The 15,736-nt window shown below is 32.1% G+C and overlaps 3 protein-coding genes across 4 annotated transcripts in view; all 3 read right to left on the bottom strand.

Annotated features, from left to right (window-relative positions):
• Window positions 1–498: 498 nt before the first annotated feature.
• Window positions 499–3,513, bottom strand: LOC107430415 (beta-amylase 3, chloroplastic). The gene is made up of 4 exons (XM_016041247.4): window positions 2,892–3,513; window positions 2,413–2,623; window positions 1,687–1,797; window positions 499–1,504 (listed from the first exon to the last, which is right to left on the bottom strand). Exons 1-4 carry the CDS (start codon window positions 3,419–3,421, stop codon window positions 713–715), a joined length of 1,644 nt encoding a protein of 547 aa, XP_015896733.3. The 5' UTR covers window positions 3,422–3,513; the 3' UTR covers window positions 499–712.
• A 5,743-nt stretch (window positions 3,514–9,256) lies between these two features.
• LOC107430408 (uncharacterized) lies at window positions 9,257–12,904 on the bottom strand. 2 transcript variants are annotated; one of them, XM_060818373.1, is made up of 8 exons: window positions 12,590–12,904; window positions 12,385–12,465; window positions 12,220–12,267; window positions 12,011–12,070; window positions 11,644–11,718; window positions 10,626–11,231; window positions 9,942–10,013; window positions 9,257–9,658 (listed from the first exon to the last, which is right to left on the bottom strand). In XM_060818373.1, the coding sequence occupies exons 1-8, from the start codon at window positions 12,701–12,703 to the stop codon at window positions 9,425–9,427; spliced, it is 1,290 nt and encodes a 429-aa protein (XP_060674356.1). In that variant the 5' UTR covers window positions 12,704–12,904; the 3' UTR covers window positions 9,257–9,424. The 2 variants fall into 2 exon arrangements, with proteins under 2 accessions (XP_060674356.1, XP_015896728.3); XM_016041242.4 differs by having other exon boundaries at window positions 10,626–11,228; window positions 12,590–12,900.
• A 518-nt stretch (window positions 12,905–13,422) lies between these two features.
• LOC107430407 (uncharacterized) overlaps window positions 13,423–15,736 on the bottom strand; it is a 46,784-nt gene continuing 44,470 nt past the window's right edge. Inside the window, exons 62-64 of the mRNA XM_048464611.2 lie at window positions 15,635–15,687; window positions 14,658–14,766; window positions 13,423–14,182 (exon numbers count right to left, since the gene is read on the bottom strand). Of these exons, the coding sequence (XP_048320568.2) occupies window positions 13,835–14,182; window positions 14,658–14,766; window positions 15,635–15,687 (510 nt within the window). The 3' untranslated portion in view covers window positions 13,423–13,834. The remainder of the gene's footprint in view (window positions 14,183–14,657; window positions 14,767–15,634; window positions 15,688–15,736) is intronic.

Raw genomic sequence — 15,736 nt, 5'->3', positions numbered from 1 at the left:
ATGAGTTTTTTAGATTATCCTTTGACTATGGAATGTTCTTACATTAGATAATCAATCACCTCAAATTATTGGCTTTTTGTTGACTTCTTTTTGAGGATGAAGATCTGTTGTTGTGGCATAGTTATTACATATTAATTTCTTGAGTTTAATTTATTGCATTAATAAATGTTATGCAGAGCATATATGCTGCTAATAATAGATTATTTGGCTGCTGTTATGTACCAAATGAAGAACCTTTGAATTTTCTTGTATTGGTTCTTCTAAATAGTTTTGGAAGCCTTTATTTTTGTTCACCCTTTGGTAAATCTGTTGAAGAAATTAGCTTCTAATTGCAAATATAGATCTGGTTGCCGGGATAACCAAATATGAGAAAATATTTGAAAATTGTGATGAGATGTTTAGAATTGAGAGAGACAAATGGATTTTCCATTGGATAAAGTGTGACACATTGGACTAATTAGTCTTCTGGAGAATCCTAGGAGGACTCTTTAAGTGATATCTGGTTTGAATGAATACTAACTAACAATTCATTCTATGGAGATATAAATACAGTTATATTTTTGTGTTTTTTGAATTATCTTGGTTTTTGGCAGATAATGCAAAACTATAGGGTAAGCATATAAGTTCCCTCTGTTCTCCCTTTTCTTCTCTCTATACTCATATTACACTAAACTATATCTTTTATGCATGAACATATAGACATGTACAAGTTTTACACAAGAGCAGCCTCCTTCATTGTCTTCACATTCTTCTCTTTGACAAATCCAACGTAAAGGTTTGTCCCAGTGGAGTCGGACTCTGAAAGTCTTTTGCTCCTACCACCTTCGGACATGCTTTTCGTAAACTCCACCAAGTGCCTCCAGTTATCCCCTTCGAACAGCTTCTTATTCATTCTTAGATATGTGAATGCACTCAAACCATTACCTGAATCGGACCTACTTGTGGCCAAAACTTGTGCATATGCACCGGAATCATACCTTTCTAATGCATTTTCCCCTGCAAGTTCAACTCCAGCTGTGCGAGTTGCCATCTTTACTTGCCGGACTAAACCCTCTGGCGAGCACTTTGCGTGTTCTGGCTGCTCTCTGTCCTTCATTTCCATGCAGGTGAAGTTAAATACAACATCATGTTTTCCCAACATATGTGCTATTGGAATGTAACCATCATGATGCCTGGTGTTATAGTATCCTGCTGTTAATTCAGCTGCATGAGATCTTGTTCCATAATGCCAATGGATTCCGGCTACTTTCCCAGATAGTTTTGCTCCAGTTCCTTTGTACACTCCTTTTGCTGCTTCCAGGATTTTATCACCATGTGCTAATAGCTTCCCGGAGTACCATTCAAGGAAGAATTGTCCATACTCGGTGTTCCAAGTTCCTTCTCTTTGGAAAAATCCGGTTTCTTCAGGAAATTGATTATACTGGCCAGAGTCATGGGGTCCGCTTCTTCCCCACTCTTTCTTTCCGTTGGTGTCGGCTGATGCTTCCAGGGAAGCTCTCATATACTGCATCACGTGGAAAACTTATTTACAATAAAATTTTATACCATAAGTCCAGGTCTTTTAGGGTTGCTAGATAATTTATATATCATGATATTTAAATATATATATATATATATATATAGGTCAGTTGTTTGAATTGTCCAAACTGGTTAATTGTTTGTTTTTGAATTGATGACAAGGATTACCTTGTCATAGCATTGGAATTCACCGACCCCAGGAAACCTCCAAATTCCGTTGCTTTCTGGATAAGATGGATATCTCAGCTCGCCACAGGGACCCATTCCCACTTGAATTTCCTGTAGAAGATCAAGAATTAGAAGTTTGAGTTTCTAAATCTAAAAGAAACAATTCCTTAACTTGCAAGGTTATAAAATCAAATAGATACTAAATAATCAATAACAAGAGGAAGCAAGTTTAAAAATCCCTTCAACATAGAGGGTTCACTTTATAAAATCTTAAGATTAATTACTTATTCCAGTCAAAAGAAATTGAAATTTTTAGCACTTGTGCTCTAATTTGAAATATTTTTCTTTATTTATGGTGGGCTATCCTTTCTGTATTATTTATTTATAATATACTTTTTAATGTATCTTTGTTTTTATTTTTTGTCATCTGGTTTAAAAAAACGTGTGTGGCTGGAACTGTTCTTGTTTACCAAAACTTGCCTAAACCGTTTAGTGAAAAAAGAGATATATTTTTAGTTTGACAGGTATACGCTTCTCGTTTTGTACTCAGGAGAACACCTTTCATGACTCATACAAAAAAAGAAAAGAAACTCTTTCTTTTTCTTTTTTCTGTCTATCCAAACACGTATCAGCTGAAGCAATTTGAAGCAATTGGAACTACCTAAAATGACCCTTATGACCCTGAAACCATAAATCTCAAATAGAGAATAGGATGGATGTAATTACCACAATAACATCTCCCAAGTAATCTCTGAACCTGTCACGGAAGCTCCTCATATAATCAGCATAGACTTGAATCGGCGTTCTTCCTTTGAGAACAGGCAATGAATCACAGCCCAAGGAAATGTACTCTGGGTTTCTCCTCCCTGATCTGTCTGTATATACAAGATCAGGGTTCTTGCTGATTTCTTCAAGCACCCATGGAGGTAAAGGAACGCTACAAAATCATTGACAAAGATGGTTTAGAGAAGATTTTAATTTACTCGGTTTCTAATTATCATTAACAAAAAGTTACTAATGAAACGAAAAAGAACCCACAATTTGCATGAGAAAACTCAAATATTTTCTATCTGGAAATCATAACATAAAACACTGATATCGGATAACATATAATTAGAAGTCGTTCAGTATCATTTAGACATAAAAAAGAAGACATGTAGAAAAGGAAAATGCTAAAAGAGGGTGAGAATTTATTTGGTATATACCTGCATGAGTCACCAACATTTCCTCCACACTGATGAAAAGACATAACTACTTGGAGCTTCAAACCATGTTTGTGTACCATTTGAACAAGCTCTGCATAACCATCCCAGTTATACTTCAAAGGTCCATCTTTCTCAACCAAACCCCACCAAGCATCCACCATGACTCCTTCAACTCCTGCACTCTTCAAAGCCATCAAACTTGCATTCATGGCTCTTGGTTTGTTCAAATTACCTTCCAGACTAACCGTGTCCAGCGGCAACATCACGAACACAGGAACTCTTGAATCATTTTTGTGGGTATGAGGACCGGACAGTGCATGGAGCTTCTCTATTTTCTCACTGGCGCAGGTGGAGATTTTCTCCGGCGAAAGCTGTGCTTCTTGCATTGAACCCTTTGCACGAAGACGGTGTGATATTGGTTTGGTTTGTGGGAAGCATATTGTAGGTGCAGAGAAATCATCAGGAGTTTTGAGACCCTTGGTTTCTTGAAGGTTGATGAAAGAAGTTGAAGAACGTAACGTGAGAGCCATTTTTTTCTTTTTTCTTTTTTGTGTAATTTTTCTTTTGCTGAGTTTTTTTTGTTGAAAAGAGAAAGAGGGGGGAATTAGAGTAGGGAATGGATGAGGGAGTTTTTTATAGAAATAAATTCAAATTCTTATTTTCAAATTTTTTTTTTTAAAGAAGACAATAATGGTGGGCTCCTTGGTTTAAAAGAGAAAAAGTGCATAAAATAAAAAATAGTTAGCTTAACTTTTCAATGTCATTTTCATTAGGTTCTTTTTTTTTTCCCTCCAATTCTTATCATCAATATGAAAGACATCAAAAACAATTTTCTTTTTATTTAATTTCAGTTTTTCTTGAAGGCGTTTCAACTTTTTCATCCATTCCTTTGATTATAAAAACCAAAAAGATAAAAAATGACTTTATTAATTTATCAAATTTTGAATTTGACTTTATTAACAAAAAAGGTAATATATGATTGGTATTTTAATTGTGATAAATTTGCTTAGCATATAATCATATGCTTTATATTTATAAATTTTGATTAACTACGTTAAGGGATATAGTATTATTCCTATATGGAAATAAAAAAACTCTAATTTTATTGTAAAAGAGAAATTCAAAATTTGAAAACGCGTGGAAAACATTTATTCATTAAGATTATTTGTTTTGGAGAAGAAAAAGTAAACAAGTAAAAACTTTAAAGTTGACCTAAAATTGCTTTTTATTTTAGTCTATTATAATCAGTATATAGATGGTCCAGAAACAAATTAAGTATTTTTCTTCGTGCACCTTGAAATTTAAAACTAGTAGAGAAACAGGAAATATCTCTACGTTGATGAATACACACACACACACACACACACACACACGACCATTATGATATTTTGACTACCGCAACATGTTAAATATGCATGTACCTGTCGTAGTCCAAGGGGGCTTTTTCTTCTTGTTTTTTTTTTTTTTTTTTTTTTTTTTTCAAAATGAAAAAAAAATATATATATATATATATATTTAAATTTATCTTAATATTTTTACGTATGGTTATAGATGTACAGTTGGCAATACAATAAGATTATATTACAGAATATATTACTAGAAGTCACAACATTTATTTTTCAAATTTTGGATACCTATTTCACCCCAAAAAAAAAAAAAAAAGGATACCTAACATGAAACAAATACTTTTTTATTTTTATTTTTTATACTTATATTCATGCAATATATACATTAATAGTTTTAACAGATTAATATAACCTAGATTTATCAATAAGTAAATCCCATAAAACAATATCGCATTATTTTGTGTAAATCCCATAAAACAATGTCACATTATTTTGTGTTTTCTATATAATTAATCATTCATATATTATATAATATCATGATTCTCTCTTAAATCTTTTGTATTTAGTTTTTCTTCTTCACTACGATATCGACTTTATGAGCTTTTAGCCTTTAAGTAATCTTAAGGGGTTAAAGGGTTTATTAAGACAATTAATTAAATATATGATGTATTATCGTGTAAACTAAAAACAAATTTAAGATCTTTAGCATTTGTTGGATATTTTTCTTTCCGATGATGTGTTATAGTGTAAACTAAAAACAAATTTAAGATCTTTAGCATTTGTTGGATATTTTTCTTTCTTTCTTTCTTTCTTTTTTTTTTTTTTTTGGATGATAGATATTATTCGTCGATATAGGTAATTGGTTTTTTTACATACGACTTTGAATTTGTATTAGGATGATTGACTTTTCTTTAATTGAATATCAAAATGAAAATCACTACATTAAATGATTTATAAAAGTTGAAAAATAAAGAAATATAGGCTCAGATGGGGAAAAAAAGAAAAAAAAAATTGAAATCTAAGAATCCTAATTATACTCTCAAATCCTATCTGTATTTCTTTGTGATGATGTGGTTTTGTTTTCCAAATATGACAAACCCCACCATTTTAAGGTCGGATCTCTTTGGTCATTATTCTCCTCAAAAGAATAAAAATTCTTTTTATGTGGATCATAAAATCTTAGAATTTTTCTATTATTATTTTTTCTTGGTTTTGGCTGATTTAGGATAAGAAAGACCAGAAGGCTCTTCTCAATTGGAAAAAACATGTGGTTGCAGCAAGTCTTCACTTATAATTTTCAGTGAAAATTCCTTTCAATATTCTTTGCTGATTCTGCTCCCGTATATAATATATATATATATATATACATATGTATATATGTCACTCAATATTGCTAAAACAATATTTATAAACAAAGAAATGTATGTATATATGTCACTCAATATTGTTTTATAAATATTTTATAAGTCATTATCTCATAGACTGAGTATCTTATCATTAGCTTGGGATCATATAAACTGTCCACATTTTTCTATTTCCATACCATTATTAACAAGGAAACTTTGAAATCACATGTTTGATACTTTTTAATATAGACTCGGTTTAAGGGAAATTAAATACCTCAAGGTAAAGACATGTTCTTTGTAAAATGTCAATTATATGTCAGCATCTTAAGAGATGCGATTTGATATTCCGTATGCAGCTGGATTTGAACACGTTATAAGGAATTGAGGTACTACTGAATTTTTTGACCCCAATTTTGTCTGCTTCATATTATAGTTGTAATTTTTATTTTTATTTTTCTATTTTATGAGTTCGTTCAACAATTTATTTGTACTTTTCTAATTAAAGTCATTTCTAGAGATCATATTATATATATTAGAAATTCTTTCTTTATCCATTGATGATGTTGGATGAAATTTTTGTCCATGATTAATTTATATCGGACAATAAATCATTTTTTTCTAATGAATAAGTGATTTTTTCAATGTAAGTTGATTTTGAATAAATTTTAAATAAAAAATTTTTAGATAAAAAATTCATTGATATTACACAATAGTGATTTATATGGATTTAATAAACTACTTTTATAAACATTTATAAAGTTTAATGCGATTTAAAATCTTAATCTTAATTAAAAAATTGATTGAAAATTCTGTCAAGATGTTAGCGTGCTCGTGTATGTATATACATATATAATATAACATTATTGTCCAAGGTTTCAATTACCTTCGAGAAGATGATATTTGATAGTTTGTTACCAATTAATTAGGGTTACTATATAAATGGTGATGATAAAATCTACGTGGAAATGCATAAATAAATATTTCAAAGAAAAAGCATATATACAACTTTTCACAGATAAGAAATATAAAAAATAAAATCAAATAAAATAACTAAGCAAGTTTGAAAGAGAGTCTAAACAAGTGGGATAGATTCGAATCTCTTGCTGCTTGAGGTTGATGGTTTGGTTTTTTATTCAAATTGAGCTTAGCTGTGGTCATGTATGCTTTTTAGCCCTACCATTACAATTTTTGTGGAGCTCATCAGACCTTATCTCTTTAATTCTTTCCCTCTCTCAATTTATGAGAAGAAACAAAAGCGAAACAATTTTTTTCTTTTTTTTTAAAGGGAAAAAAGGAAAAGGAAAAATGGACATGAGCTTATAAATGGGGCCTTTTTGTTTTTGTTTTTGTTTTTGTTTTTATGTTCCTTTTACTTGTTAAGACTTCAAAGTATCACAACCTGATATGTGGTAGAAAGTGCGTTTTCCAATTCTTATTGTCCATAAGGACTTTAGCGGTTTTCAGCTAAAAAGAAATTGGGACTTTAATGGTAAAAATTGAAAAGGCAGATATAATATTGGTGAGTCATAGATTCAATAGTAAGCAGTTTTTTAAAGAAATAGAAAATGATGCATATGCAATTACTATATATTTCCAATGGATCAAAATTACATATATATCATATTAGGTTGAGTTGATTGTAAAATTTATCATTATTTATTTAATTAGCTATTTAATCATTTAAATTTAAAAATGTTTAGTGGTTTATATTTTATCAATACAGATTTTTAATTGTTTACTATATATAAATTTCGGTCTATTAAATATGATTCAATAATTAATTAAAAAAGTTTTCATGATAAAAGTAAAACTAATATTATAACAATTTTATATGAGTCTGATTATATATACATATCATTACCCAAAAAAAAAAAAAAAAAAAAGACAAAAACAAAAACAAAAAAAGAGTATGTATACATATAATATGTGGCCAATTCTTTGCAGGTGGAAACAAGTGGGATAACCTACTAGTTCATGCAAAGATACAACACATTAATTCAAAACGTGAGATGCTGGGATCAAATTTTGTTTGGATAATATTATCTCATAGTTTCGTTGTCATGATGGGGAATTTGTATATTGTTTGAAGAGAGAAAAAGTCATTTTGTTTTGTGGGTTTTCATACTTGCACTACGAGAACTGTATTTGTCTTGTGGCGACTAACATGAAGAGGTCCCCTACAAAAGTTTCAAAAACTTGCTTCTCTAATTCCTTTTAATATTGCTTGTGTTCTCCATTGCTGAAACGTAAATCATTTCCAACCCCACATCTTAAATCAAAACCCTACCACCTTTCTACCTATGTGGCCATTTACGTGCCTAGCTCTCTCCTTACCAAACAAGCAAATCCGTTTTAGGAATTGGAGATTTTATTTCTTGTTTCCTTTTTTCTTTTTTTTTTTCTAAGAGAAAAAATAAAGAAATTATATTTATTTTTTCAAGAAGAATGGTAAGAAATTGAAAAATTAGCTTGACATGTCACTTAGAGTCTTTTTGCTTTAACATGGCACCGTAATAAGACTAAATTGAAATGGCATCAAAACCTTTATCCTGCAAAGAAAAGGGATTAGAAAGAACATAGGCTAACCATAGATGATCGACGCTATAAAAGCCATTCATACAAGAGGTCTAGGCTCCGTAAAGAGGCACGAAGTATAAATGTGAGTAAATTAGGAGAAGAGCTTTTAGCTCCATATACATTGGCATAGCTTCTCATCTTTTGTGAGTAAGTCGATTAAAAAAGAAGAGTTTTTTATTCAAAAGTCATTATGCCTTTTAATGGAAACAATAAAAAATTTCAATTTTAAGGAAGTTTTGTAATTTTCAAAAAATAAAAATAAAAATTATAAGGATGACATTGGACAAAATGAAAGACGCCCAAAATTGAGTTTCTCCAAAAAAGCTTATTATTGCATAATGCTTGGGAACCGGGTTCTAATCTCCTGCTTCAGATTAGAAAGATAAAAAAGAAAGAATAAAATAACGACCAATATACTAGAAGCAAAAAGCAAGAAAGATGAAATAGATGAGAGATAGGATGGATTTATTTTTGCCTACAAAGCCAATAACCTCGCTTCAGACATTAGCCCCCACCCCAAAAAAGATTAAAAAATAAAAAATAAAATATAAAGAGACTTCAAAAAATCTAGTAGAGCTAATAATATCTTTAACTAAAGAAGATATTTCAAAAAATTGGTCATGTCTGCTTCTGTAAGGCTCTTGATAATCTAATATATATATATATATATATATTATGGAAAAGGAATCTCCTAAAAAGGTTCTGTATCTTATCCTTTTCACAGGTCCATTTCCCATTTATACAATCCTGTAATTAAACTTCAAGTAATAAAGTATGGCAATGACCAAAAACCACCTTCTCTTAAAAAAGTAAAAAGGCTGAGGAGGTAGCTTCCCGGTAGCTGTTGCATTTTGACCATTATAAGTGGTGGCCCTAATAAGGTTCACTTGCAGATACACATCCCATGAAGATCACAGAAATCATAAGCCTTATACATATGTATATATACAAATAGTATGAGGTCTTAAGGGAAAAATTGTACGGGAAAACTTCAGCCCATGGAATACCAGTCTAGCTTTTGGGGAAAAGGTAACAAAATGAAAAAGAAGTAAAGAAAATAGTTTTAAATATCAGGAAAATTTTCTGCAAGCTTCAATAAGATCAAATTAGTAAAATCCTTTATGATAAATATGATCATAAACTATCACTACACATTTCCATGCAAATTATTCCAAGTATTTCTACACTTACAATATTAAGTTTTTACTTAATTATATGACTAGGGGTTTCACAGTGAAATAGATGGATCAAATCAGAACTGAATTCAACACTCTGCAATGGGAAAAACTGACCCGATTCTATCTCCAAAACGGTAACATTTGATATTCACTGGATATGGACCTAACTCAATGTAGTTATCCTCTCCACCAACAAAGTAACACAGAGTGTATAATGCAATTTCAAATTCTGGGCTAACTCCAATCAAAGTGCTGGATACCGATTTCAGAATACCATTCCACTCGAACTGTAGTGTAAGTACTTGGGTTTGAGAGTCTGGCTGCAAGTTGGTTGGAAGGAAGCATTACAAAGTCAGTGCAGGACCCAAAAAAAGGCACATAATATCTTGTCAGGAGAGATATAAAATAAGAAGATGATGCATGATTTTACCCCAAGATATTATGTTCCATAAATTATGCAAGTCACATACACTCGAAAACGAAATATATAGCTGCCCATGATTTTCTCTCTTAGCATGCATTTGCTTGTTCTCTCGTTAGCCATTCCATTGCATCTATTTTCCGGGTATTCAATTCAAATAAAATGAAGGAAAAGTCACTTACAGTATGCCCACGTCGCCGAGGGAAAATATAACCTTGATAGTCAACCCTTCCTTTCGCTTCTTCAAGGTAAAACTGGGAAGAAAAATAGCATAAACTTAAACCTCACCTTCACTATGAAAATAAAATAATTAAGAAAGACTGAGAAGAATAAAGATGATAATGCAACTCTCCTCCCTCCCAAAGGAAAAAGGTTGTTTTGGTGATCGACGTTCTATTATAGTATCTTCCATTGTATTCTATAGTGCAGTATCAGAACCTAGAAACTTTATGAAGCATCAGTACCAACTAATTGGTGTGAGCTTTCCCTCAGCTATAGCATTATGTGATTAGTAAGGGCCACTATAATTTTTCTGTAACTATTTCTACTTTATAATTAAAATTCAATTACATAATTCTTATCCATCAATAATTAGGAAGATCTGCCCATAATACGGCTAGATGAAAATCATTAATTTCTATATTTTAACCTGTAGCCCAAATTAACTTGGCTGGCCCCACATCTAACCCCACCCCACCAGAAAAATAGAAAAAGTAGAAATAAAAAGAAAAAAACTTTTTAAAGTAGTCAGTTGTCCCCGTTCTCCTCTTTTCATTGCCCTATTGAGTAAGGGTCCAGAAAAAACTTTAGACATAAGTTCACCACCATACAAGAAATATATGGAAAGAACAACTAGTGATACACACCTGAAGCCAATTATGGAAGCCAGAAATCTCTTGTTCTCCCTGTTGCTTAACTTCTCCAACAAAGACATGCTCAAAAGCAGAGGAAGAATAGGATGAACCACCTCGGCCATAGAGATCAAACCAGAGACGAGTCATCAATCTCTTAAAATCTTGGACGTTTTCAGATACAATGCGCTTGGATGCAAGGTACTTGTGAAGATATTTAATGGGCGCAGTTCTGCTAATTTCTTCTATGAATGCAGCTTGCTCTTGCCTCTCTTCAGATGTGAGAACTTCTTTGCATCCTTGATTTGGGTTGTAGTTATCTAGAAGAGAACAGAAACGAGAAAAAGTAGGTCTTCTGAATACATCTTCATTTAGCCATGTAAACAAGCTTCCTTCTGCAACGTCGCCCCTTTGGCGAACCCTCTTCCCTTCACCACAATCAATTTCATAGTCCTTTCCAGGTACCAAGCGGTTTATATCAAGCTCCCATAGTCTCTTGCATGCTTGTGACAAGTCATTAAGCTCTTCATCCGAGGGTTCTATACCAATGTCAACCTCATCAGAATATTCTTGCTCATTTGCAGGCCGTTTATATCCATGCCACTTCTCCGTCTGAACCTGCTAATGCTTCATTTTATCATTTATGGAGAGCACTGAACAGTGATAATAAATGACGCTTTATACCTAGGTCATACTTATAACTATATTATCATACAAAAAGAACTGTAGGAATATTGGGAAACCAACTATATGGCAAATTAACAATGGCAAGTAGAAATTAGGAACGTGCATGCAAGGTTTTCAATTAATATTAACTTAGTATTGTTTAAACCCAGAACAAGAAATGGAATTCATAAGGCCAAAAAAGTATAACTAGAATGATTTTTGTTTAAAACCCAGAACAAGAAAAGGAATTCTTATACCAGAAACTGAAACTAGAAAATATTAAGATAGTAAGATAGTGCCATCCAGAAATAATAAAGCCTGGCATGATGTTCATGTGCTTTTTGATGTGTGTGATGAAAAAACAAACCTTATATTGTCGCCTTTGGGGTTTTTTGCCAACAGTCTCCCAACCATCATCATTGTTTCTTTCACTGTCCTCCTCCTATGTGAAATAGTTAATGCAATCCAAAAATAGTTCCAAGATGGATTCCATTAAACTATAAAACACACCAAAGCATTAAATATATATATATATATATATATCAGTCTATGGTGCGGACGGTCCTCATGCACACTACAATATTGGTGATAGTTTTTCATAGTATTAGTGACGATTTTCTAAAAAAACATCATTAATACTATAAGAAACCATCACTAATACTGCGGTACTCATGCGGACCGTCCTCACCGTAGAATTTCCATATATATATATATATATATAATTAAAAATAAACCTTTCGGCTCCATTGGCTTTGTTCATAACTCCCTTCAGTCCTTCCATACTCATTTGTAATCTGGATTTGAATATCACAGATAATGGAAACGTTACATAGAAAAACGTTAATTTAATTTTAATTACTATTATTTCAATTTTAAATTCAAACCCAGATAAAAACCACAAAACAAAAATTAACAATAATAATAATAATAATCATGAATTCACCTTCTGGGTTCGCCTCGGAGGATCTTCATGTCTCAAATTACTCGGTTCCTGCGAAAAACAAAATTTATATTTATTTATTATTATTATTATTATTATTTTTCCTTAAAAATTTAATTTCAATCAAAAATCCAAATGTAGAAATCGAATCCAACTCAAAAGTCAAACCTCTGCATTCCATCTATTACAGCCATGTGCGCGACGATCAATGCCTCCTCCTTCATCCTTATCGTGCTCACCCGACACCACCTGCGTATTTTATCACACCACCACATCAAAAGCAAAACAGTTAAACTGCAACACCAACTGCTAATATCAGAATTTGAAAAAATAAAAAAATAAAAAAATAAAACATTTTTGCGGGGACGCTAACCTCCGACCAAGTGGATCTGGACCGTTCCTCTCGGGACTCTGGACCCGATTCTTCTTCCCGATCGTCGCCGTGACCGAGCGCCACGTCTATCAAACCCTTGATCAGACCGTCCATTTTTTTCTTTATTTATGATTTTTTAGAGAGAGAAAAAAATCTGTGAAGAGAGAGAAAGAGTGTGAGTGAATGAGAGAGAGTGTGTGTGATCTGAGAGGTTGGAGAAGGTCGTTGAATCAAGTACAGAGCGATGGCGGGTAATGGCAGTTTTTGTAAAAACAATAGTTGATTATTGCCGACAGAGTTGGGCTCTCCCATTAATTTCTTGACACCTGGCCCAACCTTGGCTTTAGCTATCCTCCTTAGCTTTTTAATTAAATGCTAGTTTTCTGTTGTCCAAATAAATTTTTTGACCAAGCTTTACAGCGACAAAATAAATTTATCTTTTTTATTTTTTCTGTTTTTCATTTTTATTTTTATTTTTATTTTTGGGTTAATACCATAGTTCCAAATAGAAATTAGCTCCAATTAAAGATTTAATAAATTATACGTTTACTTTTTGATCATAAATCACTTGAAGGTCTGAAAAATAATTTCCTAAAAAGAAATAAATAATTAATATGAAGAAAGTCATCTAAAGTTTTTCATTCAATATATTTGACTTTCCTTACCACTAAACCTCCTTCCTACCAATCTAAATAACACCACTTTTTTTTTTTTTGTTTTTTTTTCTGGTAATGTGCTTTTGACATAAATCAGGCATGTAAGTCCATAATATGTTTATCCACATTTATATAAGCTTAAAGTAACTGAAATCAATAGAAACAACAGAACACAAGTAAAGCAATACAATTTCACCTTTCATTCTTATTAAAAAATAGAGAAAAAAAATTGGCAATGTTCCACTCAAGAGAATGGAATATACAAGGTTTATCAAAAATTATAATACAGTAAATGTACACTGTAATATTACACTAGAAGACGGAATCCCTGACAACAAAAAAGGACTCCTAACAGTGGACACAACTTGCAAACACAAAACCTTATAATTTTCATTTACTGCACCCTATGATAGCTGAAACTGATAGCGAGGTCCAAAATTTTCTGATGAAATTGAATTCACATCCAAACTGGATTTTGACAAAAGAGACACATTTCTATACGCTGTACAAGATTATTGGTCTTTTTGTTTTTCTTTTTCATCACCAAATCAAATTGAAAATGGGTCTTCTTTCTCGGCAACATAAAAATTCACTGATGTTTTAATGATTCCAAGAGAGGCTGAGGGTCATCAAGAACTCTCATAGGTTTCCAGTCCGATTCTTCTTTGCTTTGCCTTAGAGCCACAAAGTGAAGAGCATCGCTTTTGATTTGATAAATGTGACATGTCCATGGATAAGAGTCTGGAGCAGACCAAACCTTTTGCTCTTCGAATTCTGTTTCCTCAGCCAGTGATTCGGCCACACAGTATACATCATCAGGTGCCGGCTGTTCAAAACTTGCGACAGCAATGCATCCGGGAGAAACGTACCCCTCAGGTGCCCTTGGATGCCAAATTGATATTGGAGTGGTGTAGTCATCCATGCAGTTCCGCCATACCTGCCAATGGAACACTTTTGTTAGAAATCTTCGAGGCACAAGTGGTCCACAAGTCGATGCATTTTAGAATATGCCCAACCTAAATGATGAAATTCACAGTTATTTACTTTTTATCATCACAGAATAACATTGATCCACAATACCAGCAATGGCCAAGGTCGGAAATGAAATAAGTTGGGACCATTATAATCCCAGAGCAATATTGGCAAAAGATAGTAGAGAAATAAAGAAATTAATAAATCCCTCTCCCTAGAGAAATAAAGAAATTAATAAATCCCTCTCCCTCTCCCTCTATGTCTCTCTTTGATGGATAAATACCGAAGGAATCTCTCCCTATATAAAAGCAATTACATCCACAATTTTTAGGTATAATAGGAGAGATGCCAAATTAAGATAAGACCTATAAATTTAATACAAAAAAACTTTAAGAAGGATTTCTATAATTAAGTTATTTATTTACTAATATATTTCTTACCAGATCATAACCCATGGGAAGAGCGAACAACTTGTTAACATTATGGTAAACAGCAGCCACATTAGGAGGATGGCTCCCAACACGAGCAATATCCCCAACGGATACATATCTGAGGAACATAATAGATGTCAAAAAATGATAAATGTTAGTGTAGTAGTATGTGGTAGTAAATTTGTACTAATGTTCTTGTCATATTTCAATGAAGTAAGCTTAGAGTTTACAAGGAAGATAAAGTTGTATAAAGATCTGGGGCTTTGCTTGCCAAAATAATGAGCACCATTAAATGTGTTAAGTTCACATTTCAATAAAAAGAAAAATTCAAGCAACAATTCCTTTCAGCAATCAACTTGGTTCATGACAGATACAAGAAAATCTTAAAAATTGCAATAGATGCAAACTTAAGAAAAAAATGTCCTCAAAATTTCATAAACTCAACTTGATGCAAATGATAACCTACAAAGATAATATTTTATAAAAAGGTTCAAACTAATTACATCCACATTTGGCTTACAATTGAAAACCAAAGTATTGCAGTCATATGTTTTGCCCTTGAAAACTAATTTTGAGTTTAATGGACAACCACCTTGGTGGAACCATTTGTTGAAGTTACTCTTGAAAGCAGTCTACTTTTATTTCTACTGAAATTATATGGAATGGTTTTTGAATCTCCCATGACATGCATTTTTGGATTGAAACATGGATTTCAAAAACCGTTAGAATGCACCTTCTTTTTTTTTTTTTTTGTTTGGGATATAAGACAACTGAATCATAAACCAGACAAATTCAAAGTATTAAGCAAAGCAAACTCATAAAAAGATTCCAAACTAAAAAAACCCTCCAGTGTATGCCCTGGACTACTGCAATAACATAGTTGCTGATAAAAAAATTAAAAAAAGAAAAAAAAAAAAAAAAAGAAAAGAAAAGAAAAGAAAAGAAATAAATTGAGTGATATTAAATAAGGAAATATTTGCAATTACCCTTCCGGACAAATAGGTCTCCAAATGCTACACATTTCACCATCTTCCAAAACCTAAAAAGTAGAACAAGTTTCCAATTCTTACTGCAACATAATGGGAATA

This window comes from Ziziphus jujuba, chromosome 6 (genome assembly GCF_031755915.1).
Source record: "Ziziphus jujuba cultivar Dongzao chromosome 6, ASM3175591v1".
In the NCBI taxonomy this organism is placed as follows: Eukaryota; Viridiplantae; Streptophyta; class Magnoliopsida; order Rosales; family Rhamnaceae; genus Ziziphus; species Ziziphus jujuba.
This window is presented reverse-complemented; position numbering and strand designations above follow the sequence as displayed.

What these genes read in the sequence shown, in the direction of transcription:
- LOC107430415 (XM_016041247.4), bottom strand. Translation starts at nt 3,421, where the DNA reads ATGGCTCTCACGTTACGTTCTTCAACTTCTTTCATCAACCTTCAAGAA. An exon ending in AATGTTGGTGACTCATGCAG is followed by an intron (nt 2,624 to 2,891) that starts GTATATACCAAA and finishes ATGATTTTGTAG; the next exon opens with CGTTCCTTTACCTCCATGGG. An exon ending in ACTTGGGAGATGTTATTGTG is followed by an intron (nt 1,798 to 2,412) that starts GTAATTACATCC and finishes GATCTTCTACAG; the next exon opens with GAAATTCAAGTGGGAATGGG.
- LOC107430408 (XM_060818373.1), bottom strand. Translation starts at nt 12,703, where the DNA reads ATGGACGGTCTGATCAAGGGTTTGATAGACGTGGCGCTCGGTCACGGC. An exon ending in AAAGCCAATGGAGCCGAAAG is followed by an intron (nt 11,719 to 12,010) that starts GTTTATTTTTAA and finishes TATTTCACATAG; the next exon opens with GAGGAGGACAGTGAAAGAAA. An exon ending in CCCAAAGGCGACAATATAAG is followed by an intron (nt 11,232 to 11,643) that starts GTTTGTTTTTTC and finishes ATGAAGCATTAG; the next exon opens with CAGGTTCAGACGGAGAAGTG.